Genomic DNA, 23,003 nt, shown 5'->3' with positions numbered 1-23,003 from the left:
CTAGTCGGCGTAACACTTGACAGAGTTCACCTGGGGGTGAGTGTTTTCGTCAGTGCCCGGGTGCTGGACATCGCCAGTACCGCCGCCATTGCATGCGGTTGACCTACAAAAAAGCACAAGTCAGCCAGGAGCTCCCTACCAAAAGCACAAGCGGGAAGTACATACGACCAGAAGCGGCAGCGGTAACCGTCAGGGATCACAAAAGACCGGACGTTGTTCGAGACGGGAGTACCGTTCAAGTTGTCTATACGCGATCAATGAGTTAGCTATAATGATAGTGGTTGACTATATTTTTGGGGGGGTTCACGAACAGCATTGGTGCTGAATATAGACGTCAATGTTGATACAGTCACCAGCCTGGTTGATGCCATCGCAAATCTTGATGTTAATGGCATCTTCTGCGGTGGCGCCAATGGCGGCCGCAAGCATGACGAAGGCAGCAGTGAAACGCATGATGAACAGTTGGGATAGAGGAAAAGTGGTCTTCAAGAAACTGAATACCTCTCATTCTCGGGGCAGAACGCTACCCTTTATACCCTTTGTTGGCCCCCTTTTCTGGCTGCCGACCTGATCCATATGCGCCAATTCTGGGATTCAACATCATGCTGGATTTGGCTTGCAATGTACAACGTAACCTTTGCTGAGAAATGGCCCCCAAAGCCATAGATTCAAGTGGAGATACAACAAGAGATGCGACAGGATAAGTCGTCTAGTAGGGAAAGATACTATACACATTAGTTTCGAACCTGGCCAATCCAAAAGAGGTACAGCAGGAGTTGAGAGTTAGCCTCACTTTGGGGTACCATCCCCACAGGCTCCAGCTCTTCCGGGCCTTCCGGCACAGGAGGTTCCATGATGACGGGCCGAGGTGCCACATCCAGAGGAGATTAAGCGAGAAACATCTTCAGGGGGTCAGATTTTGGCGAATACTGCGGAGTGCTTATACAGGCGGTCTTGGCTTGCCGTAGAAGGTTAAGATCAAATGAACCGTGTGTTATTTAGCATTGCCATTTCAATGCTTAACTTTATGCCAATGTCCGATCCACACTTCTTCCCGAGCTTCACTGGAAGACGGCTGCAACCTCTTTGTACCAATAATAGTATTCTATTCCTAGGAACGTCTATAGAGTATTTTTTTTTTTTTTTTTTTTTTTTTAGAGGAGTATCGTAAATACAAAGTATAATGGATCCGACTTCTCTATTTCCTTTCGGTGAAGTGTTATGCTCTACCTTGTTGGGTCTTAACCGTGGGGGCCAGATTTTATACAAGACTTAGCCTAAGATCTTACTCCGTAGACTTGCTGGCTGCCGATTTTATTCGAGTCATTACTTATGCTAAACTAATTATGCCTACTAAGATGTTCGGCCTATTGGCTTAATTCAATCTGGTACTGTACACTAGTAATATTAGACTGCCTATAGTTGTGGAGACCGGCTTTCATCGAACATCTCAATTACCACATTAAGTTTGGCGTGAGTAATAATAACTCGATCTAAAACCGGTAACCAGCAACTTCGAGTGTGCACTAAGATCCTAGACTGCTTGCGCTTCATTTGGTTGGTCGGATTTAATTCCATCCTAGCCCCTCAAGCGACTTGAAAAGAAATTCATCAATTGGTCCAGCGCGTACTTCCGCGCTCAACCAAAGTACTCTACCTACGCTGTGGCATTCTAGGCCATAAAATTCCTCAAGGTCCTAATCATATATATATAGGACGCGCGGTTGCGTGGAATGCTTCGTCGACCTACGTAGATGGTACGCACTTAGCGCGATTTGGCGACTTGAAGGTTTCCGGTGCAGATTCGGTACTGCGTAAATGCAAGGATCGGCTCGTAGACCCACCAACAGAATCCCTATTGGAGCCGGGCCAGCTCGCGTAAGGACCCGAATTCTTCAGCGCGAATTTAGAGTTCGAGCATGCAGCCATCAGTTGCCGAGGTGTTGAATTCACAGTTACTCCGTTAAGTGTCCCAGAATGTACAGTAAGACAGCAATTCTGTTCAACACGTTGATTCATGGCTAACCTTGACATTACGAATTTACTAATGGTCTGATCGCTTTCCTTGGACATATTCTCTCTGTCTATCTTGGGTACTCCATCTCCTGCGAAAATCTAAATTACACTCCAACATGCTACTTCGTAGGTATGTTAGCGATATTAAGACCTGGCATCATAGAATCAAGGCGTTTCGGAGTCATCTAGAATAGCTTTCCGAGCAAAAAAAGAAAATAATAATAATAATAATAATAATAATATTAAAGAAAAACATACAACAGGAGGGATTCGCTGGTGGTCACCCACCCAACTACTAACCTCCCGGCGTGTGGCTTATGCGCGGTCAATAGGTCGCTGGGAGTCAATGTCACGCCCTCCAGCGTCCTTGGTGTGGGTACCGTTTAGACAGGGTTGCTTACTGGCACACCTTGCACTATCCTGGTGCTGATCTGTACTGCCCTACCGCTGACCGGCCGGGATCACACCCAGTCACAAGCCGTCTGCCGAATCCGCCTGCCATCTTAACAGTGTCATTGGCACAAAGCCCCGCCCGTTGAGACACCTGAGTATCTGGACGATTGGCCTTCGCTACCTTTTGTCAGGAAACAAGCTGAGTGGTTTGTCTATTTGTTGTATACATGATTATTATTTTATCAAAAAGAGAGTTGTTTATGGTATTCGGGTCGTTACCCACTGTGTTGATATTGTCACAGTATCTTTCTGTTCTAAAAGATGGTAGAAACACGATTTGTTTCAGTAGCCGCCGGTTTATCAGGACAAGAGACAGAAGACTATACCGGAACCTACGTTCCCCAAGAGTAGAACAAACCTGTCCGGATAACCAAGTGGCCAAAGGCATACCTATGTAAACAGTACAATATCTATCAAACTAGAGACGACCAACAGAGGTTAGCCCGGCCCGACAATCTATGGCTCCGATTAAAAGAGACCATAGAATATTGATCCTAATGGCATATTCCTATAACTAATTGGTATTTTTAGTCGAGTAGAAAGACTCATAGAATATTTACTATCGGCCGAGGCTGATAAAGAGTATAGAATAAACTGGCTATATTACCGAAGCTCTGGTTAGGGGCGGCTGCTCTGTATGCCCAAGGTGGCACTGAGAAAGATACAAACCAATTACCGGCTAGTATACCGAGTAATCAACAGGTATTATTAGGCCGTGAGAACTATCAGAATAAATATTCTGTATCATGAATATCTATATAGTTCGAATCTAGTAAGTAGAATTAGTGACTGAGTACTCCATAGCTTCTTTGGTTCATTTGCCTAGGATTATATATAGTAATCTTGTAAGTATTGTAAGAATACGAAAGAAAAGAAGGACAAAAGAAAAAAAGAATATAGGGTTTAGTAAACACGGCCATTGACTCTATATAGTTCGCAAATAGATACTAAAATTGTCCGGTGGTGGTATTATTTGAATCAAGAGGAATATTTATAATAAAGTCTGCAAGACTATCGGGAACCATCCAGTAGATATCTTAAGACAGGTTATCTAAATTCTAGAATTATCAGGCACCTATAGCTGTCGGTAGAAGGCTATGACTATATACAATATTATCTACACTTCTAAGATATTGGGAAGTACATTATATAGATTCTAAGTTATAAATTCAGATAAATATTTGTTCCGTGATTATTTGGCCAGTTAGAATAGTCTTTCGGGCTTATTTCTAGATCTGAAAGTGGGACTGTCTATTGATAATTACAGCTATACTAAAGCACCCTATATCTACACACACTACTAAACTTCGGCTACTGGCAGCGATCTCAGGAAGATCCATAGCGATGCTGAGTTAAGATCTTAGTTAACACCACCTTATATATAAAGAATATAACAATCTCTTGTAGCTCGGGTAGTCAGGCTACTCTTTACCTAGTTATATTACCTATTATATCTCTCTATAGCTATTTAGAGTGGAAAGATAAGTAAGTCTACTCATATTAGGCTTTGTTCATACTTACTGTTCAATCTACAGGATTATACAGTTAGTTGCCCTCTTGCTTGAGCGAAAGGCAAATAATACTATAAGAAACAAGGAGAAACAAAACTCGATAGAGATCAGTAATAAAGCCGCCTCCAATTGCCTGCGCCGTAGCTAACGAGAAGTCACTGTATATATATAGCTACTCGATACACCCACTCGATGTATATAGGCTACTTTTGGTCCATTTAATGAACATGTAGAGTTCCACGCTTTACTTCGGAGGCATATTCGTATTGAGGGCTACACGCAAGTATCAAGCAAAGAAGTCACTGATTGTCACTCCCCGTTGTTATCGAAGTTGCTTTACTCACGTCGACCTCTGTCCTCGAAATATTATTGTGGATAATGGGAAAGTTGCTGCAATCATTGATTGGGAATTTGGTGGCTGGTATCCAGAATATTGGGAATATACTAAAGCACACTTCGGTCAGATTGAAATGCCGGAATTTTACGAAGGATTGAAATTGGCTATGGCGAAGTACGATGTTGAGCTGAGAGCTGAACAAACTCTCTGGAGACAATGCGATCAACCAGGAATGCCACTGGAATAGTTATTACTAGTCACTATGGCATCTGTTTACAACTTGAATTGGTTTTATCGTATCCAAGTTTAAAGGGAGGTATGCTGCATAAGATAATATGATCTAAGGCAACGGTTGGCTGTAATTGATGATTTTCTAGGAAGCGAAATCGATCCAACATGGGTCTGTATCCAATCCCCGCGTAAGTGACTCCATTTAGAAGCTTCCCAATCATTGCTGCCCGAGTGGTTAGGTGGGTCAATACTGGGAATTACATCAATACAACACCCTTTGCTTCGTACTGAGAGAGCTCTGCTGTATTAAACCATAACATGGACCACGAACACAAGGGACCGCCTCAAGCTATGATGGGTAAAGTATCTTAAATATCAAACCGCGAGAAAACATCTCGCTGGGCCACCTCCAGCTCCTTCATGATAGTTGCCCGTCGCGCTTCCGACCTCGGCTTGATCACGCAAGGGAAGTCCTTCACACAAACCAAAAACCCCTCGCTGTAGCCAGTCTCCGGGCGGAAGTCGTACTCAATTGGTTGGCCTTCTTCATTCAAGCTGGCCTCAATGGAAAATGCCCAGATCAGCTTGGCAATCGCCAGGAAAAGATTCCGTTCGGCGAGGTGGATACCGGGACAGATACGCCGCCCAGAGCCATAGCCGTAGTGATCACGGTTTTCATAGTCAGCCGCTGCTGCGAGCTCGGGAGCAAGCGCTGTCTGGCCCTTGTAGTGGTCAGGATCAAACGTGTCGGGGCTCGGGAAGCGCTTTTCGTCGTGGTGCATGCCCCACGAGTTGATGATGACTGTAGTATCTTTGGGGATGAAGTAACCGTCGATCCAATCATCTATAGTCATTTGTGAACTGGAAAACTTGATGCAATGGTACCAAGGTTACTTACCTTCAGCAGCAGCATGTGGGAATGCGAGAGGTACAACAGGCCGCCACCGTTGGACTTCTTTCACGATCGTCGCCACGTACGGCAGTTGTGCATAATCCGACCAAACCGGAGTTCGGTCTTCACCGACAACACTGTCAATCTCCTTCTGCGCCTTCTCAAGGACCTGACCCCATTTCGTCATAGCATGGATAAACGCAAGGACAAGGGAGCTTGTGGTATCTGAACCCCCTTCCATCAATACACCACCGAGGAAGTAGAGTTGATGGTGGCTGAGGTGTAGTTGTTCTCCTTGATCTAGTAGGGTATCCATGAGAGATCCTTTGCTTCCTTTCAGTTTGCGACGCTCATGGAGACGGTTCAGCACACTCTCATATAGCCCATTCATCTCGTCCCCAACATTTCGCGACCTCGAGAGCCAATTGTCAAAGAACTTCTGTGGGATGTAGTGGAGCAGGGGATAAATATCAACTGGGGGGGTCGCGCCAGGCTCCATTAGCTGAGACCAGTTCTCCTTTAGCACAAGAAAGAAATCAATCAGCTTGTAACCCAGTCATGTCAATCCAATCATCCCTCACCATCATATCATATAGACGAGTCATATGTGGAGTATCCACTGAGGGCGTCCGCAAACCGAACACTGGAAGGGTCAGTCACAGTCCAAAAGGTTTCAATCGTTGGTATGCTCTTTTGTGAATTGAACCTACCTAAGCTCATAATGATGCTGTTACTGAAGCGTTTCGGGTGGCGCATGTGTTGGTCGGGACGCACACACATATCACGGAGCATCTGCACTGCTTCGGCATTCTGAACCTCAATGTGATGCTTCTCCACCATGGACTCCATGAAATATTGGTGAACTAGTTTCCGAGCGGCTCGCCACTGTTGTCCGTACTGCATGACCAGGAGATGATCGCCGGATGTCATGAGATCGTGCGAGACATATGAGGCTGGTCGATTGCTATATTTCGCGCTTCTCTTGTCTACAAGCTCTTTGATGATGCGGCGATCGGTGATGACGACTGCCGTTCCGTGGCCCAATTTCAAAGAATAAATACCGCCGTATTGCTTGGCCCATTCGGTGAACCTAGCTCCAACAAATATCAGTGCTAGTATCGAGTAGGATGGGTCGTGTTCAATCACTTCAAGTAGGATCCCTTCTTTGGAATTTGGTGAAGGTTCCCAAGAATAGGCAATGTTGGAGGCCCTAAGGTAAAGAAAAGCTCAGCTGTGTCTCAATGTAAAATACTCTCCATCTGGTTCCTACCTGGAGGAAGATCCTTGGCCCGTCTCCCTGTCTTCAGGGCTAGGTATACCAAGCCCAACAGGGCACAAGGGATGAGAATAACACTAAGCATTGTTGTGAGTATGTAGAAGACTCGTGAAGTCGACACCTCAGCTTCCACGATTCACACCCGCCAATGTCTCTTATTTATACCTGAGTAGTTCGACCCCAGGTTCCCCACGCCAGGAAGAGGTTAAATCAAGGGGGTGTGGAGATGCGGGGTCTCGTAGGTCAAGACAAGGGTGTAATTGCTACCGGACCAACTTCGCGCAAACTTCGCGGTAACTTCGATTTTCTCTAGTACCCAAGCAGGAGGGAAGTCATTTCCTGTGTCATATTATTGGAATGTAGCCTGTCATGGGAGTGTTATGGCAGGAGTCGGCAGCAGTATATCAACACAGATTCTTCAACAGCGATTGATTTTTGCTTATTTATGTCTGCATTTATTCCGCACAGGTATTTGTCATAATAGTGTATTTTGAACTTACAAATATCGACCGGAAGAAAGTCACGGATTCACTGAAATATTGACCTATCCTAATTCAAAATAGGATTATGCCTAGTTTGTTTTTTTCTTTCTTTCTAATTCAGAGAACGACACAGAGATCGCAAAACAAATTTCCAGAGGTCCTTCACAAGCAAGAAAGACGAGGGAACAATTTCAAGGCATTGCCACGGTCGATATTTTCCGCATCCTGCTTTGAGAGCTTAGCCTCATCCAGCTCCTTGCTAAAACGCCTGACTGTAGCCTCCGGGGCATACGGGAAATCGCTTCCAAAAAGAATATGATCAGGAAGAGCAAACTTCTCTAGGAGAGGCAAGGCGAATGAGGAATCTGTCAGCGCTAAGTCAAAGTAGAACATGCGCGCATTCTCGATAAAATGTTCGGGTGTCATGTCGGAGAGACCGAGATCTTTTAACATGATGGCTGGGCGCCTGGCCAGGTAGGGCAGGTTGCCACCCCCGTGAGACAAGATGATCTTGCAATGACTGTACTTACGCACGGTATCCGTAGTGATGAGGTCCACCGCTGTGCGAGTGGTCTCATGCGGATAGTCAATCATAGGCTGAGGGAGCATCTTGTTGACGAGGTTGGTATCTATCGGATGCGTTGGATGAACAAACACCACCGCTGCACGTCGATCCAGCTCTTCCCAAATCGGCTGGATAGCGGGGTGTCCTAGATAATAGTTCCCATTGCCATAGCGGGTAAAAAGAGTTACGCCATCTGCTTGAAGCTCATCAAAAGCATATCGGATTTCCTCCAACGCCGCCTCGGTATCCAGAATATCCGGTAGCGCAGCAAAGAACCCGTAATTCTTGGGATACTTTTCCCTCAGATCTCTACCAAACTCATTGCATCCTCTCGCGAGACGAGCTGACTCAGCTCCCTTAAGGATTCCCGCGCCGGGGGCAGTCACTGATAGAATCGCCGTTTCAATACCACAATCGTGGCAAATCTTTTGGTCGGCGTCAAGGGACCAAGCGGGTGTGGGCCATCCGGAAGGATCTCCCCCCGTTTTGTCAAGGGCTTTTTGAATAGGTTAACGTCATGGGCATTTTCCGCTGCATGCAAGGTCCACGTACCTTGCAAATAGACAGGGGGGATGTAGTGGTGATGCACATCGATACGCCGTGCCATTTTGATGGGGTTTCGTAATAGTTTTGCGACACAGACTCACGTGGGTGTTCTTTGCGCTTACTTGCCGCGATTAAACAGTGTCTGCGAAGCGGACTTATATAGCCTTTCTGTTTCATAGAATAAATACATTGGCCAAGCCTTTTCGCCTTGCGGATAACCCGGAAGGGGCGGCCTGCAATTCTGTATCTTGTTACGTTGTAAGTTTATTTTGTGGAGCTCAATGGCACCGAAGATCGTCCGTCCGAGGCGTTCAGCACTTCGACTGTCATTCCCCAATCAGAGATCCTAAACCAATACAGTAGGGATTCGCTATGATGGCCTCTGCGACGCTTGGGGATTCATGGTTTATATAACCGTATAGCTAGTTAGCTATCGGGATTGGATGCAAGCATCTGGACGTATGCGAAAACATGCTTATACCTAGAGCCCTAACTGTATTTACAAAGGACTCAAGTAAGACATTCCCGAGTAAAGATCTTTTTATTAGACTATAGTATCTCTACTAGGTACCTAGATTTCCTGTATTTAAATTAAGAATTTTGGCTATATTCTATAAATAGGACTACATATTCTATACAATCTACCAATAAGGACTAGAGTCGCTATTCGGAACTCGTTGCAGAGTCCTGGGTATAAGTTATAACCCGCTGTTAGTATCGCCTATTAATTCATTGTTAACGTAGAAAATAATGTAATATATGAATTAGAACGTTTACTGTTCTTCAGGCTATTTTAGGATATCGGTCCGTACTCGCATCGTTCTGTTTTGTTGGTAGGGGGTAGCGTATATTGACCAGCTCTTCGATCCCTCTTTGAAAGTCTCGATATACTCTACTTCGAAGGTAGCTAGCGATCTTGTCCTAGATTGAAAGTCACTGCCGTTGAGGTTGGTATATTCATCAGTCATGAATCATATACTTCACTAGTAAAAGTTCTCGAATGAATGACGTCACACGGGCAAGTCGGACTGTCTTCGGGGTGATTTTGCCATTCGCAACCCACGGCTAACCGGCATTAGGTTGTTGATCAGCGCTCGCGGGAGGCGGAGTTACTCCGTAATCTTCGACGGCAACGGATCCCCCGACAGCAGCCCACCCACCCGACAGATGGGCACAAGCGCAACCCCTACAGTAGGCCCTCTAATGCCCTATTTTCGCATATCCGTGGTCATGTGAAGTGCGGATTATGGTTAGTCCATACAGAATATTTACGCCACGTAGGGCCTAGATAGGATTCAATAAGCGGGCAGAGAAATCCGGGTACAGGGCCATTTCTATTTACCTCCCTATATCTGCGCCAATACCAGGTAACGCGTCGGAAAACTAAGCCACAAGGAGTGGCGCAGCTGTATGTCAGCTGACTGATCAGCTCAACGGGCTCAAGGAATATATTTCTACACCCACAGGGTATTCAACCTGGACCCTATAGAACCTCCTTTAGGTTGTATTTAGTTGCCATATTGTATTGTCGGGCTGTCTAATCGTGACGAAAGAATCCTTGGTTACCCCACTTGAAGATTGGTTAGATAGATTCTGTGACGGTTACAAATCTGTTTGCGACCATTTAAGTCTACCTTACTCGTAAGATTCTTTGCATCAGTTGGACAGCGAAGGTGGGTGCTTGATAATAAATTCAAGGAAGTTCTTCTAATTCTGTATATCTGCAAAATATAGCTGTTGATCTTGTGTCAGCGCTGAGAAACTCCCATCACCAGCACTCATACTAAAGGCTTTGCCATCCACGTTTCAGATTTTTAGTTAACCAAAGGGCTCTTTAACTATCAACCGCGCGTATTATGTGGCCTAAGTACGGCTGAGCGGACAGGAAGCCCTGTTCTCCATACCCTGTGGTCGTATGTACTAAAATTTTCTAAACTAATGATATAACTGGTTAAACATATTATGTTAGATAATTGAATAGGATTAATGGGTGGGAAAGTGGACGTCCTCTGCATATCAGCCCTCCTCTGTACACTGGCACAAGCACATACGTAGCAGAAGGTTAAGCTAAGTGCTTGTTTACGTTAAACTTTTAATATCGTCTGCCCTATTAGCGCCTCTTGCCAGACTAGTTGGACTTGAAGTGTGGCCCGTAGTAGTAGCCTGGTATCAAGTCCGACTGCTGTTGAAATATATATCTTCCGGGCTATGATTTCGTCAGAGCTTATACACCTGACTTTCTTCACCTTGGTATAAATTGAAAGAACACATTATCTCCCCCCTTTCAGTTTGTGGCCAGATGGGTAGCTAATTCACGTATCCCTATTATTGATGCTAGTCAGTATGTAAGATATCCCAACAGAGTAGGTCCTTGGGGAACCCTTTTCCCAAGGCAGTAATTCCTATCGACGAAAGTCAAGGCGGTGAGCCTTTTGAACAATCAGAGGCCGACGAGGATAAACCGTAATTCAAGTGTTCGTCCTGCCTGACCGCCTCCACACCTGGGGCGCGTCTTGTTTCCTCCGGTGATTCGCAGCAATCAAAGTCCGACTGGTTTTATTCCATTGATGGCCATAGGGAATGGATCCTCTCGCTTCGTCTCATCAAGCAACAGGTGAGGGGATGGTCCTATCACCAGGGACACATTCACTGTCGGAGAGCTCTTATACAGCTCATCCACGTTTTCTCGAATTACAAGAGGAGCTCCGAAGTGCCCTTTTCACAGCTGTTGCTGATTCAACCCCAAAACAATCATACCTCGTCGAAGCGCCAACCGAGCCGGGGCTCTCTGAGCTCCGGCGTGACGTAGATCTCTTTGCGAGGTCTCCCGTACCCAAGGCGCGATCGATCAACTATCTGAAGAATTGGATCACAGAATGCGCGCCCTATCTCGACAAATTCGACGAAGCCCGCCACTTTGGGGTCCACATTCCGATTTTAGCGCGAGAATCCCCCGGATTATTCTACGCCATCCTTGCCTTTTCTGCCCGGCAGACGGAAAGGAAAGCGGGTCTCCGCAACTGCCATGATAGCCTCGAGCTCTATCAAGAGTCAATCCGTTGGGTATCTCCCGGCCTGCAAGCAAAGGATCCAAATGTGCTGGTGACCGCCTGTATTTTAGCAGTCATGGAGTTAATGTCCGTCAGTCCGCAGGACTGGAGACGTCATGTCGATGGCTGTGCGGCTTTATTTGACTGCTTCAGTGTAAATGGTTTTTCTGGAGGTCATTTACAGGCTGTCTTCTGGTGCTATGTCCGGATGGAGCTGTGTGGAGTAATCGTTTCCAACGGTGCAGAGAGGACGGTTCTTCCTCTTGAGAAGTGGGTTCCTGCTGGATCTATGGGCCAAGCTTCGGAAAGTATTGAGGACAACGAAAAACGAGTTCGGGAGCTATTTTTGGAACAGAGTCGCCTGACTCCAGATATGCACGCAAACTGGGCCGTATATCTGTGCGCCAAAGCATGCGATTTAGTGTGCAGGCGCACAAGGCATGTGGAGCTAGGAGAATACGACACTACCGACCCGCGACCGTTTCCTGAGCAATGGAACCGACTATGGGATGAGCTGCAATATTGGCTGGAACAACGCCCGATAGCGATTCTCCCCGCTAAATCTACCAGTATGCAGGGGGATCGCATGTTCCCGGAGATTTTCTATGCTCACCAGGCAGCTATATCCAGTAATCAATTGTATCATACAGCCTGCATCCTGTTGCTGGAGATCAAGCCCCCTGTCACATTGCTCCCCCCGTCAAGTCACTTAGCCTCCTCAGTTTGGCACGCAAGGCGGGTGTGCGGCATTTCACTGACCAACCCACATCCGGGTAACCTCATCAATGCTATTCAGCCGTTATATATCGCCGGAAAGCTTTTGACTCATCGGCGCGAACATATAGCTGTGGCTAAGCTCTTCAAAACCATTGAGCAAACAACAGGATGGGGGGCGCTATGGCGACTTAGGGACCTTGAAGCAGTCTGGGGCTATGAGACGAACGAGATTCTATCAGCTATATGATTACGAAGGTGTTGCCTTCGCCACCAATAAAAGGCTTGACCGTTTCCAAGTGCAACAGGGGTTGCTGTTTTTCAAATAGCCAAGACTAATTTGGCCCCAAAAACGCATCTGGACGCGCAAGGCTTTGCGTCAGCAACAATTGAAAGGCTATAGCCTTTAAGCAGGCGATTTACGCACACCCAGCATATAGTGCATGGATATCGCTCCAAACAGCTGTGCTTCGTGATCTGGAGTACGCCAAAACGACACTATCGCATGCAATGTATTAAATTACCCTCGGTCATAATTGAGCGATGCTAGCGATTCAATATTCATAAAGGTCAAGTTCGTCATCATTCAACGTCTACTACAGCATTATACATATATTTCAAATATCGTGAGCACACGGCAAGGTCGTCACATATTAACCCGCTTTATACCTGCTCGAGATGTGACCCATAGCCATCTTTCTCGATGTGTACTGGACCCTTCGACAATCGTTCGATGCATGCGGTCAGGCCAACCTCTCTTTGCGCCTCACGCAGCATCTCGGCGTCCTGCTCCCCGGTATTGCTCTTGAAGACACGGTCCATCTCCTCGAGCGACGCATTCTTGGTCTCTGGGAGGAAGAACCACACCCAGACAATACCGACACCCAGGAATACGGCGAAAAAGATATATGTACCCCATGCCCATGCTTCCAGCATTGGTGGTACAAAGAAGGCGATGGCAAAATTGTTGATCCAATTGCTAAACGCTCCAATCGATGCACCCTTAGCACGAATAGAGAGAGGGAAAATTTCCGATACCAATGTCCATGAACAAGGACCCCAGGTGGCACCAAAACCGGCGATATAGAGCCAGATAAGTGCTGTCGCCTTAGTTAGCCCAATCTGGATCCATGTAAAGCTAGTAGCAATGGGGCAAGATGAAGATGCTTACCGACAGCACTCCAGCCTGCGGCCTCGTGAGAAGGCCAATCGTGCCGGAATTTAGCCACGATCACTCCAACAATTACCATGCTGAGCAGCATGACCAGCGAGCCGACTAAGAGCATCGGCTTTCGACCGACTTTGTCAATGATCAACTATTGGCAATTAGTGGGATGTGCGATTGTGGACGGATTTGGGGTTTCATTTACATACCATGCCTGGCATCGTGCTGATAAGGAAGACCACGCCAGTCACTCCAGTCGCCAAGAGAGCAACAGTACCACTCGTAAGTCCAAGACTGGTGAATACATTAGACGCGTAGTAAATAACTGTACGTCTCGTTAGCAGCTTTCCAAACGGACTTGGAGAGAAAAATGACCTACTGGCATCGACACCACTCCATTGCTGAAAAAACATAACCAGCCATGCAGTGCAGACCCGTTTGAAGTTGCCCATGGTCCGGAAACAGTTCGCATATTGTGCGATTTGGCTCATGAAAACACTCTTGTTTTCTCTTTCGGCTAGCCAGGGTGTCGCTTTGGCGAACGCCCTCTTTTCAAAAAGGGCTTCTGCCTTCATCTCCAGAAATTCCATCTGAACTAGCTCACTGTCCTGTGGCAGCTTCCGTATCCAGGCAAGCGTGGCGAGGGCCTCTTCATCCCGGTCCTGTTTGACCAGCCATCTGGGAGAGAAAGGCATGAACCAAATGCCGCAGGCTAGACAAACGGCAGGGATACCTTGGACGATGGAGGGCAGGCGCCATGCCATGTCCGACTGCGTCTCGCCCGTGCCCCCAATGTAGTTACTTCCGTAACCCACCCAGAAGGAGATCATGATTCCAAGAATTGTGGCGAATTGATAGAAAGATACCAAAAGACCACGCATCTCGGGCGCTGCCAATTCGGCATTGTACAAGGGCCCGACACCGCTAAACAGACCCACTCCTATACCCGTGAAGAATCGTCCGGCGTACAAGAGTGACGGGTTGCCATCCGTGGCACCAACGTAAAGATAACTCCCTAGGATAACCCAGCAGCATGCGACGAACATGGTGTACTTTCGTGAGTAGATTTCACCCAAAACACCTGCAGACAAGGACCCCACAACTCCGCCCAACTGCAGAATCGAAGTCAACCATCCCGTGGCTGTGGAGGAATCCACCACTGAGGGGAAGTTCTCCATGAAGCGGGTCATAACCAACGACTGTCCCAGGACACCTTGCTGGTAGCCATACTCAAAACCACCAAAGCTATATGGGTGTCAGTTATGTGGACAAAACACTCTATATGTCAAAGGCAACAACATACGAGGCGAAAAATGCAATGAAAAGCACTTTAGGGTTATTCGCGAGGGACCGCCACATCGATGTTTTGGCAACCTGGACATGCTGGAAGTCATTGGCTTCCCGGTCGGAGGACATGTCGACGGCCATTGTGACAAAGGGATTTCACGTAGCGAAGAAAGATGAGTCCGGGGACATTCCGGGGAAGGGCCATGTGGGATCTGGGGAAATATATATGTCCCAGTTTTCCCCTTGATTTTCCATTCACTCTCGGATTGGCCCATAATGGCCGAAAACCCTTCTTCTCCAGGTGACATGTTTTAATGATTTTTTATTTTCGATTTTTAATTTAACTTTCTATGGAGACTGCAGAGTTTGGGGCTTATTTTTTGCCGCCACCTTGGCAATGGCATGTTGCCGAATGCACGTCGTTACCTGGAACGAGGGGTCTGGAGCCTCTGTTTACCGGATTGGGACGATCAAACAATTATTTTCTGGGTTCACGTGGTGCATTAGGGCTAAAGTTAGGTAATAATTTCCCCCCTCGTGAGTCAAGCCCCCCAGAGTCGGGATGAGGGACAAGCTCAGGGCTGCTAGCATTTTAGTGTGAGAGATTCATGCTTGGCACGGCCTTGAGTATTTGGTAAAACGTTTGTTGTCCTCACAGTACTCAACTTTAAGGGTATTAAGCTCTATTCCGGTCATATATAGCCCTCTTGGGTTACAGGAAGGCTATATATCAGGAATATGATGTTAAGCACTTCTTCTGCAGATCTTCTGCAAATTGTTGAATACCGAGGGGTATCTAAAATCCACTCAAAAGGCCGTGCCAAGAAAGGTGAGTGTCCGTCTGGATGCTTCTCCAGTTTTTCCTGTCGGCGCCGTCCGGACCCACTCCGGACAATTATTCATTTTTGGGGTGCGGAGGCTCGACGTCCTCTTTTCGGCGGTCCTTCTCCATAATTTTGCAGACAACAACAACACCGTCAACACGCTATGCCGCCTAGCAAACCAACCCCGGGTAAGCAAAAACGTGTGCGCACGGGATGTTGGACGTGTCGTCGGCGGAGAAGGAAGTGTATGGCTTTCCCCACATGTTTCATGATCCGGTGGCTGACCCCAGGATTTTTCAGGCGATGAACGAAAACCTCGCTGTGAAAATTGCGAGGCGAAGGGATTTTCGTGTCGGTATGGCGCCGATCTTACCTTTGTGTCAGTACCGAACCCAAGGACACAGTCACCAAAGGGCCCGGCTACGAGGGCTTTGAATTATAATACGATCCAAGTAAGATGATTTCATACGTGTAGTAGCATTGAATTTGCTAACTAACGAGTAGTTTATTGATGACCGCCCGGCGACGTCAAGTATAACATCTAACTGTGGACCTCTTGCAAATGGTCAGGGTACTAGCACCGGCGCAGTTCCGGCTGCGAGTGCTACCCAAAGCTCTATCATCGACCAACCGGTCGAACAGGCCACTGCTGATCGTGCCGAAACTGATGAATTCAACCGGTCCGCATATCTTTCAGGTCTTGATGCCGATATCTCCCGGGAATCCACGTTCTCGGATTCTAGTACTGCCTCCCAGCTCCGAAATAACCCTGGGACCGTTGCCAAGGGTCGGAGTTTGGCTTATGTTTCGGGAAATTGCAGCTCTAGCTCCTGTGTCCCCATCACCAGCAACCCGGCTCATCCCATCTCGACCAGTGAACCTGATGAGATTGCTCTGCTGCGTTACTTCCGCTACCATCTGGCCCCGTGGATCGATATTGGGGACCCTGAATGCGGATTCGAGATTCAGGCATTTCTCCTAGCAAAGACCGAGCGGCCACTGTTGGCTGCCATCATGGCGCTTGCCCAGATTCATTCTTCACTACAGCGAAACAGCGATGCTATCGAGGTGAATGCTACGTTTCAGGAAGAGGCTGAACGTGGTCTCGCCCACGCGGATGATCCTGTCAAGTCAATGGGACAAGCCCTCTTGATGTTGCACGACTTCTTCTTCTCTCGTCCGCGACAATGGCGAGAGTTTCTACGAGCTCACACACGTGGATTGAGTGGCCTTGATTTTGCGGATACCCCACAGGGTTTGCTAAACCAGCCATGGTGGCTGCTCCACTCTCGGATTGGTACGCTATCCCAGTTTCATCCACCCGCTTAGAAGAGTGACAAGGCTGACATCTGTACCGAAGATCTTGCTGCGGGTATCATTAGTGCAAAAGCGCCATTGATGTCATACCGCTCCCAATTATTATCTGATGGCCCATTCCCACTAGTGCCACAGCAACGACCGGCCAAATGGGTCTTCCTACGTGTTCTGCTTCTTCTAGCGGATACTTTGTCAATCCTTTTCAACCCAGCTGATAGGTTATCCCCAAGTTCTGAACGTGGCGGGCAGCTAGCTGTACACGCCTTACTTCAAACGGACTTTACGTCACGGTGGGTGTCTCTATGGTCCAATTGTCAAGAATGGTACCACAATCGCCACGTGGAGATGCGGCCGATTTTAGACATTCGCGGTGTGGAGGCGGATGAGATTAATTCTGGAACCTGCTCCTCTTTTCCTATCCTTATCTACACGTCTCCTCTTGCCCTTTTGGCCAACACTATCTACCATATATCCTCATTCCTTCTCCTCATTCATAAACCAAGGCTACTGAAGACCATAGCAGGTCCGAGACGTTTCACCTCACGCATCTGGCACGCTCAGGCCATTGCAGGAATTGCTACAAGCAATGAGTTCAAGGAGCAGTGGGACCCGATCCTGATTGCTAGCCTTCTCACCGTAGCACCAGAGATGACCCACACATCGCAGCAATCAACTCTGCTCAACCTACTGGGTAGTATTACTACGGCCACTGGAATCAAGTTAGATTCTGAGATAGGTAGCCTGAGATCTAGCTGGGACATCTCACACTTCGATGAAGACACGGTAAACTGATGGGTAATGTATTCATTATCATGATTCTTGGTGGTATTCTGCGGATATTGCTTCGCCTCATTGGTGATCTGCGATCTCATATGCAAATGGAATACTTTCAATTGCGCCCTTTCTCTGCACACACATGGCAGCCGCCTGGTTCGCCTGCTGTACGGCAGACTCGATGAAAGCATCAAAGCCCTCGAGAGGCTGTCCCATCGCAGCGTAGTTCGCAAATGCGGCCGAGAAGTAGCCCACAAAGGTATCTCCAGCGGCAGTGGTGTCCACTACATTCTTAACATGCACGCCGCGAACAGAACCGTTCCGGCCAGTGGCCGTCGAGAAGAATACCCCCTTCGCACCGAGCGTGATCAAAACAATGGGAATCTTAGCCACCTGGTGGAAAAGTGGAGCCAACAACTCCGGCTGCAAATCGGCTTCGCTTAGAGATCCCACTGAGAAATCAGGAATTGATTCCGCCATCTGGATAGTCTCCGTTTCATTCATGATCAAGACAGCTGTACCGGACAGTGCAGCCAGTGGAATACCATCCGGGTACACGGGCGCAATATTCAAAACGATATTCGTCGGATTTTCGGTCCTATTATAATGCTGCATCAGACCAATCACAGTCGACCTGGGGATCTCTCCCTGTAAAACCACGACCTGTGGCGATGCAGGACACTGTGTCTGAACGACGGCAAGGATCTTATCAACATCATTCATTCCATCATGATTTGCTCCCGGTACCACGACGATGCGGTTCTCCCCTTGCTCGCCTTCTTCCACGATAATAGTCGCCGAGCCCGTTTGGCAGTCTGTTCTCTGCTCGATTCCCGTCGTGTCCACCCCGGACCTTTCTAATGCTGGTTGTAGCAGCGTTGGGTAATATGGATCGCCTGCACCCACTGCACCGATCATGCTCACAGCCACATCTTGCTGTGTCTTAGAGGTGAAAGCTGCTCGTCCGCATGCAACCGCTTGGTTGGCGCCTTTACCACCGGCGTCGATAGACAGGGAGGATCCCGTCAGCGTTTCGCCAGGCCCGGGACAGCGCCGGGCATATGTGACGAAGTCGACGTTGAGGGATCCGATAACGCAGATGTGTGGTTTTGAGGCCATTTTTGAATATAATAGACCTTCCCTTTCTTTGTGTATTCTTTTTCAACCGAATTTCAAGATATAATTATAGTATAGATCCCGATTGAGATTCGTAATTCTCAGCACCAACTTAGAAAAGACACAAAAAAATCAAACATTCAATCCAAAAACCCCCCCTCCCAAACGCCCAAGAATTTAAACATCGCTAATCCCCTGTGACTAAAAAAATCCACCGTCAAAACCCACCCAAAATTTAATATGTCATGGAATTCCCTCTACGAATGTAACCCAGACCCCAGTCACGCTATACCCAATCAAGTCAACGTAGCCTACACAGTCGTAACACGGCCCGCGGCCTCCCATATTATGGCCCGCCGGCCCGACCGAGCGTAGGCTATGACGTCCCGAATAGGACTAGCGCACGGGTACCGAGAGTGATTTTTTTTCGGCGGCGGGGTACCGCTTTTCGGGTTGGTTTTTCTGCCATTTTTACTCATGTGTGGGGTAGGGGCCAAGGGGCAGATGATGATCTCGTGGAAGGTAGAGTTTTTTTCGAGGGGTTTTGCTTGATGGGCTGTTGGTGGGGAGTTACGTCATATTTTTGTGCTTTTGGGTAAATTTTTCTTGTGCTTTGGTGAGGTTGACGTAACTTTTAGGTTGGATATATATACTTTGGTCGTAAGTGGGATTGTTCCACATGTTCCTGGATAGAATAATTGTGGTTTTACTATATGCACCGGTGAAAGAGAGAATTAGACCTGATCATTATTGTGGAATGGCGAAGACCGTAGTTTCTCTTAACGAGGTTGGATTCTTAGTAAACTATCGTTATTTTACATACAGGGATTTAGATCACAGTGGTTGCCTAGAGAAGGTCTTTAGGTACCTGCAATTACTATGCTGTTGAAAATACAGCTGGGTAGATTGCACTGTGCTTCTAATAGGGCTATCACAGAAGACAAGCCAAGAGATAATCCATGGGCGAAGCAGGATGATGTCTGTCTTCCATAAGGATGTGATTGTGTGAGTATAGATATTTTCCATGGTCATGACCGGGGTAGGCCTGAGATTGATTCAAGGTACTGAGTGACTTTCTAAGCACTGGTGACAATCATCGTGTTGTTTAGCATGATTTGTTCCATGTAAGTATGGAGCGAGACTGGGTATATGTTGTCATTTACAAGTTCAGGCTCACGGTAGGCAATGAATTGAAGTCTGTGATTCCTGTCAGGAACCATGTTTTTTGAGAAACACACAGGTAAAACTATTGGCTAACAACCGAAGTGGCACTCATTGCGATGTATAAGCAGGCCCACAACCTAAGAATAGGAAATGGCGGGCCTTAGATAGGTAGCCAAGGATGACAAGCATGAATATGAAGAGGCCTCCCTTCTACCATCCATAGAAATCCCCCGTGACTAGATTTAGCCTTCATATAAGGCGGAAGAAACATATAGAGTCAGCAGGGTGGTTGCTGACCGGGTAATTCTTGGTGCCTCGTCGAGTTATCTTATTTCCTGCCGCTTCGCCGTTGGGTGTTTTCTTACTGTTTCTGTGTGACGTTTCTGTCTCTTGCTCTCTTTCGTGCCTTAACCTACCGGCCATGCTGGCTTGAGTTTCCGCACTTTTGTAGCTAATGTACACGGTAGTACGATGGCCGTAATACCAAGGAACAGGATTTGTAACATTCCTTCTTCTAGATACATTCGTCCGATCGCACCATGCCGTTAGTTGCCTTTTAACTCTTACTAGCCCTCAGGGCCACTCTCCCTACAAGATGTGGTCTCCACACTGCTTTGATCCTTTTGCATGCTGCTTGACTAGCCCCTGAAGCTATAAGAAGCCATTTCCTGGAGAAGATTTCTTCTGTTTTCTGAGCAGAGCATCTTATATGATCTAGTATTTTGGATCTCGTTTACTGTCTTCTTTTGGCCACCTTATTAACCTCCACTGTCGTTGCTTTGGCTTCGCCGATTAATCCTGTGCTGAAGTCTAGAAGACGACATCCTTGGTGGCCGTTATCTGAACATTACTGGTTATTTGTCGGGATCATACTCTGCTGGACAGCTAGCTTCTGTTGATTGCGTCCAGATACCCCAACGGGGTTCTAAGACTAGGTAGGCCGAGCACATACTTAACCAGTCGGCAAGCTATTCAATTGCTATAGCTTCGACAATTGCAGCTCATGAGGGTTCGTACTGGCGAGGCAACCACGGTTAAAGAAATAGGTGACCACATCCCAGAAGAACGGATCTATTTTGCTTCGTGAAGAGAGATCACATACTCCTCAGGTGCATCTGTCACGCCCAAGCGGTGAGCCGGCGGTGTATCGGACTCTTTATCAAGTTGCAGCTGGTCAAACCTCTGTAACAGTCTTGTTATCACATATCCTGCCTCGGTCAGAGCGAATTGCTGCCCTAGACAAATGCGTGGGCCGCCATTAAAAGGCAAATACTCCCAGCTATGCTTGCGACTTGCCCAGCGGTCTGGATTGAATTCATCTGCATCCGGTCCCCAGAACTCTTCCAGTCGATGCATAACACAGACATAGTACCAGACCTCTTCACCTTTTTTGACAAAGATGGGTGACTTTCCATCAGCTCCGCCGCCAATCGGCAGAGTTGTATCCTTGGTCGCTCTTCTGCCATTCATAGGAACTGGGGGGTAAAGACGCAAGACCTCATTCAGTACATGTTGAAGATAGGTGCATGACTTCAGAGACGCAAATGATATTTTGTCTGTGTGCTCGTAGGGCCCAAAGTCGTCGAGGATTCTTGTCCGCAACTTGTTAAACACACGCGGGTGACGAGCGAACAGCCAAAACGTCCAACTCAAAAGACTTGCCGTTGTGTCACGACCAGCGAGAAGCACATTCATGAGTTGGCTTCTCAGCTCGATAGGGTCCTTGGTGACTTTGACTAGTTCGTCGAGAAATGTATATTTTGGCTTGAGGGCAGATGTGGAGGCGTCTCCTGGCTTCGAATTTTGTGATCGTTCTAGTGCTTCTTGGACACAAAAGTCGGCAAAGCGATGTACCTCTTTGATACTGTCACGGAACTTTCGTGGGTTATGTAGCCAGTAAAACTCAAGGAGCTGAATGCGCTCACCCAGAACCTTTGTGCCAGTGTCGAAGCTCCTAGCGAGATCCTTCCACTCGTATTTGCTATTTGCCATCTGTTGACGTTGTGAATGCACGCTCGTGCCAAAGAGAAACTCGGTGGCTGAATCCAGAGTAAGCCGGAAAAACAAGGCGCTGAGGTTTATCTGTCCTGTCCAGCCGTGAGGATCCGTTCTGAGTTGCTGTAAAAGATCCTGAACATGGGTTTCTTCAAGTTGTAGGTCTGCAACTTGGTCTCGTGCGAACTGGGGTCGGATCATGGCCCTCGACGTTTCCCTGTTTTGGTCCCTTTAAAATGTGTTTCTCGAAACTGTTTAGGGCCTAATGACACACACCAATATTGCCCATCAGCAGTAAATATTCCATTGCCCAACATGGGAAAGAATGTACGGCGGCGTAAATCCCCAAGTTCGAAATCTCTAAACTGCGTAGCAAGTAGAGCCTGGATGTTTCTCGGCTCAATGGTCTGGACGAAGGTCGACCCCAGCATGCTGCCCTTGAATGTTCGACATCTTTCTTCTTGAAACATCTTACCCATCTCCTCAGGAAAATTCCCAGCATCATTCGCCGCTCTTATCCTCTGTAGCTGATCCCATCCCAGAGGAAGTTGGTTTTTCTGCCAAGGAGCTGGTTGACAGCCAAGCACCTTGGCTTTGCGTCGGTCGACTAGCACCGCAATCCCGTAATAAAGGACATAACTGGTGAAGAATCCGGTAAGAATGATAACGAAGCTAAACATCGTGCAATATACTAGGCAACATTCCACGGGTTGCCAAAGTGAAATGCAGGTGAACTCATTGAAAACGGCAGATCAATTCTCTTCAAATATGCTAGAATCCATTCCACCGTAGCAGAATCCGCGGGGCCCTTTGGCCCTTTGGCCCTTGCAAACGCCCACAAACTCACATTCCCGGCTCGATTGGCCACATCAAGTCATGGCCACCCACCCCTTTAGAATAATTTCAAGATCGATTATCTCAACCAACACCAATCAAGTCAACGAAATCTAGCGGGTTTTACTATATTGATCCCGGTAGCCAATCGCCCTACACCCACGTTAACTAGGCGAAATCCTAGCGGCCGGCTGATTTGCCTGAATGGGCATATATCGCCCTGCGCATGCGATTCTACTACGGCTGACTCAACTGGCGACTTTTAGCTGCGCAATTAGCTGGTAGGCCCTCTTCGAGGACCAAACCATCTTCGCAGGGTATGTGCCCAGTTGACCGAATGCGCATCTTGACGATCTTCTCATTTGCTGCGCATAAAATCGCATTCTCCTGCCCTAGGGGCGCAGTGTTGTGTAGCCATAGCGGCCCTGAATACTCTGATCTAATACAGTTTCCA

General features: G+C 47.5%; 8 protein-coding genes across 8 annotated transcripts; 2 read left to right on the top strand and 6 right to left on the bottom strand.

Annotated features, from left to right (window-relative positions):
- On the bottom strand, positions 1 to 453 carry BDV27DRAFT_161425 (uncharacterized protein; the record flags this gene model as incomplete). Its single annotated transcript, XM_032073223.1, has 3 exons — positions 1 to 103; positions 166 to 244; positions 312 to 453. The coding sequence occupies 3 exons, from the start codon at positions 451 to 453 to the stop codon at positions 1 to 3; spliced, it is 324 nt and encodes a 107-aa protein (XP_031923779.1).
- A 4,463-nt stretch (positions 454 to 4,916) lies between these two features.
- BDV27DRAFT_167680 (cytochrome P450) lies at positions 4,917 to 6,801 on the bottom strand (the record flags this gene model as incomplete). Its single annotated transcript, XM_032074563.1, has 6 exons — positions 4,917 to 5,392; positions 5,447 to 5,957; positions 6,022 to 6,083; positions 6,151 to 6,530; positions 6,587 to 6,650; positions 6,711 to 6,801. 6 exons carry the CDS (start codon positions 6,799 to 6,801, stop codon positions 4,917 to 4,919), a joined length of 1,584 nt encoding a protein of 527 aa, XP_031923778.1.
- Positions 6,802 to 7,231: 430 nt separating this feature from the next.
- BDV27DRAFT_134078 (amidohydrolase family protein) lies at positions 7,232 to 8,431 on the bottom strand. The gene is made up of 2 exons (XM_032068226.1): positions 8,316 to 8,431; positions 7,232 to 8,259 (listed from the first exon to the last, which is right to left on the bottom strand). The coding sequence occupies exons 1-2, from the start codon at positions 8,368 to 8,370 to the stop codon at positions 7,361 to 7,363; spliced, it is 954 nt and encodes a 317-aa protein (XP_031923777.1). The 5' UTR covers positions 8,371 to 8,431; the 3' UTR covers positions 7,232 to 7,360.
- Positions 8,432 to 10,431: 2,000 nt separating this feature from the next.
- BDV27DRAFT_167678 (putative C6 transcription factor) lies at positions 10,432 to 12,494 on the top strand. Its single transcript, XM_032074562.1, has one exon. The coding sequence runs from the start codon at positions 10,890 to 10,892 to the stop codon at positions 12,321 to 12,323; it is 1,434 nt and encodes a 477-aa protein (XP_031923776.1). The 5' UTR covers positions 10,432 to 10,889; the 3' UTR covers positions 12,324 to 12,494.
- BDV27DRAFT_134075 (sugar porter family MFS transporter) lies at positions 12,058 to 15,241 on the bottom strand. Its single transcript, XM_032068225.1, has 5 exons — positions 14,542 to 15,241; positions 13,618 to 14,483; positions 13,448 to 13,563; positions 13,245 to 13,389; positions 12,058 to 13,173 (listed from the first exon to the last, which is right to left on the bottom strand). Exons 1-5 carry the CDS (start codon positions 14,664 to 14,666, stop codon positions 12,737 to 12,739), a joined length of 1,689 nt encoding a protein of 562 aa, XP_031923775.1. The 5' UTR covers positions 14,667 to 15,241; the 3' UTR covers positions 12,058 to 12,736.
- A 271-nt stretch (positions 15,242 to 15,512) lies between these two features.
- Positions 15,513 to 16,678, top strand: BDV27DRAFT_148467 (uncharacterized protein; the record flags this gene model as incomplete). The annotated part of the gene is made up of 3 exons (XM_032070925.1): positions 15,513 to 15,537; positions 15,650 to 15,801; positions 15,854 to 16,678. 3 exons carry the CDS (start codon positions 15,513 to 15,515, stop codon positions 16,676 to 16,678), a joined length of 1,002 nt encoding a protein of 333 aa, XP_031923774.1.
- A 707-nt stretch (positions 16,679 to 17,385) lies between these two features.
- BDV27DRAFT_134071 (ribokinase) lies at positions 17,386 to 18,582 on the bottom strand. Its single transcript, XM_032068224.1, has one exon. It carries the CDS (start codon positions 18,557 to 18,559, stop codon positions 17,516 to 17,518), a length of 1,044 nt encoding a protein of 347 aa, XP_031923773.1. The 5' UTR covers positions 18,560 to 18,582; the 3' UTR covers positions 17,386 to 17,515.
- A 2,209-nt stretch (positions 18,583 to 20,791) lies between these two features.
- On the bottom strand, positions 20,792 to 22,395 carry BDV27DRAFT_167673 (cytochrome P450; the record flags this gene model as incomplete). Its single annotated transcript, XM_032074561.1, has 2 exons — positions 20,792 to 21,932; positions 21,992 to 22,395. 2 exons carry the CDS (start codon positions 22,393 to 22,395, stop codon positions 20,792 to 20,794), a joined length of 1,545 nt encoding a protein of 514 aa, XP_031923772.1.
- Between the last annotated feature and the right edge of the window lie 608 nt (positions 22,396 to 23,003).

This window comes from Aspergillus caelatus (genome assembly GCF_009193585.1).
Source record: "Aspergillus caelatus strain CBS 763.97 unplaced genomic scaffold BDV27scaffold_201, whole genome shotgun sequence".
Taxonomy (NCBI): domain Eukaryota; kingdom Fungi; phylum Ascomycota; class Eurotiomycetes; order Eurotiales; family Aspergillaceae; genus Aspergillus; species Aspergillus caelatus.
This window is presented reverse-complemented; position numbering and strand designations above follow the sequence as displayed.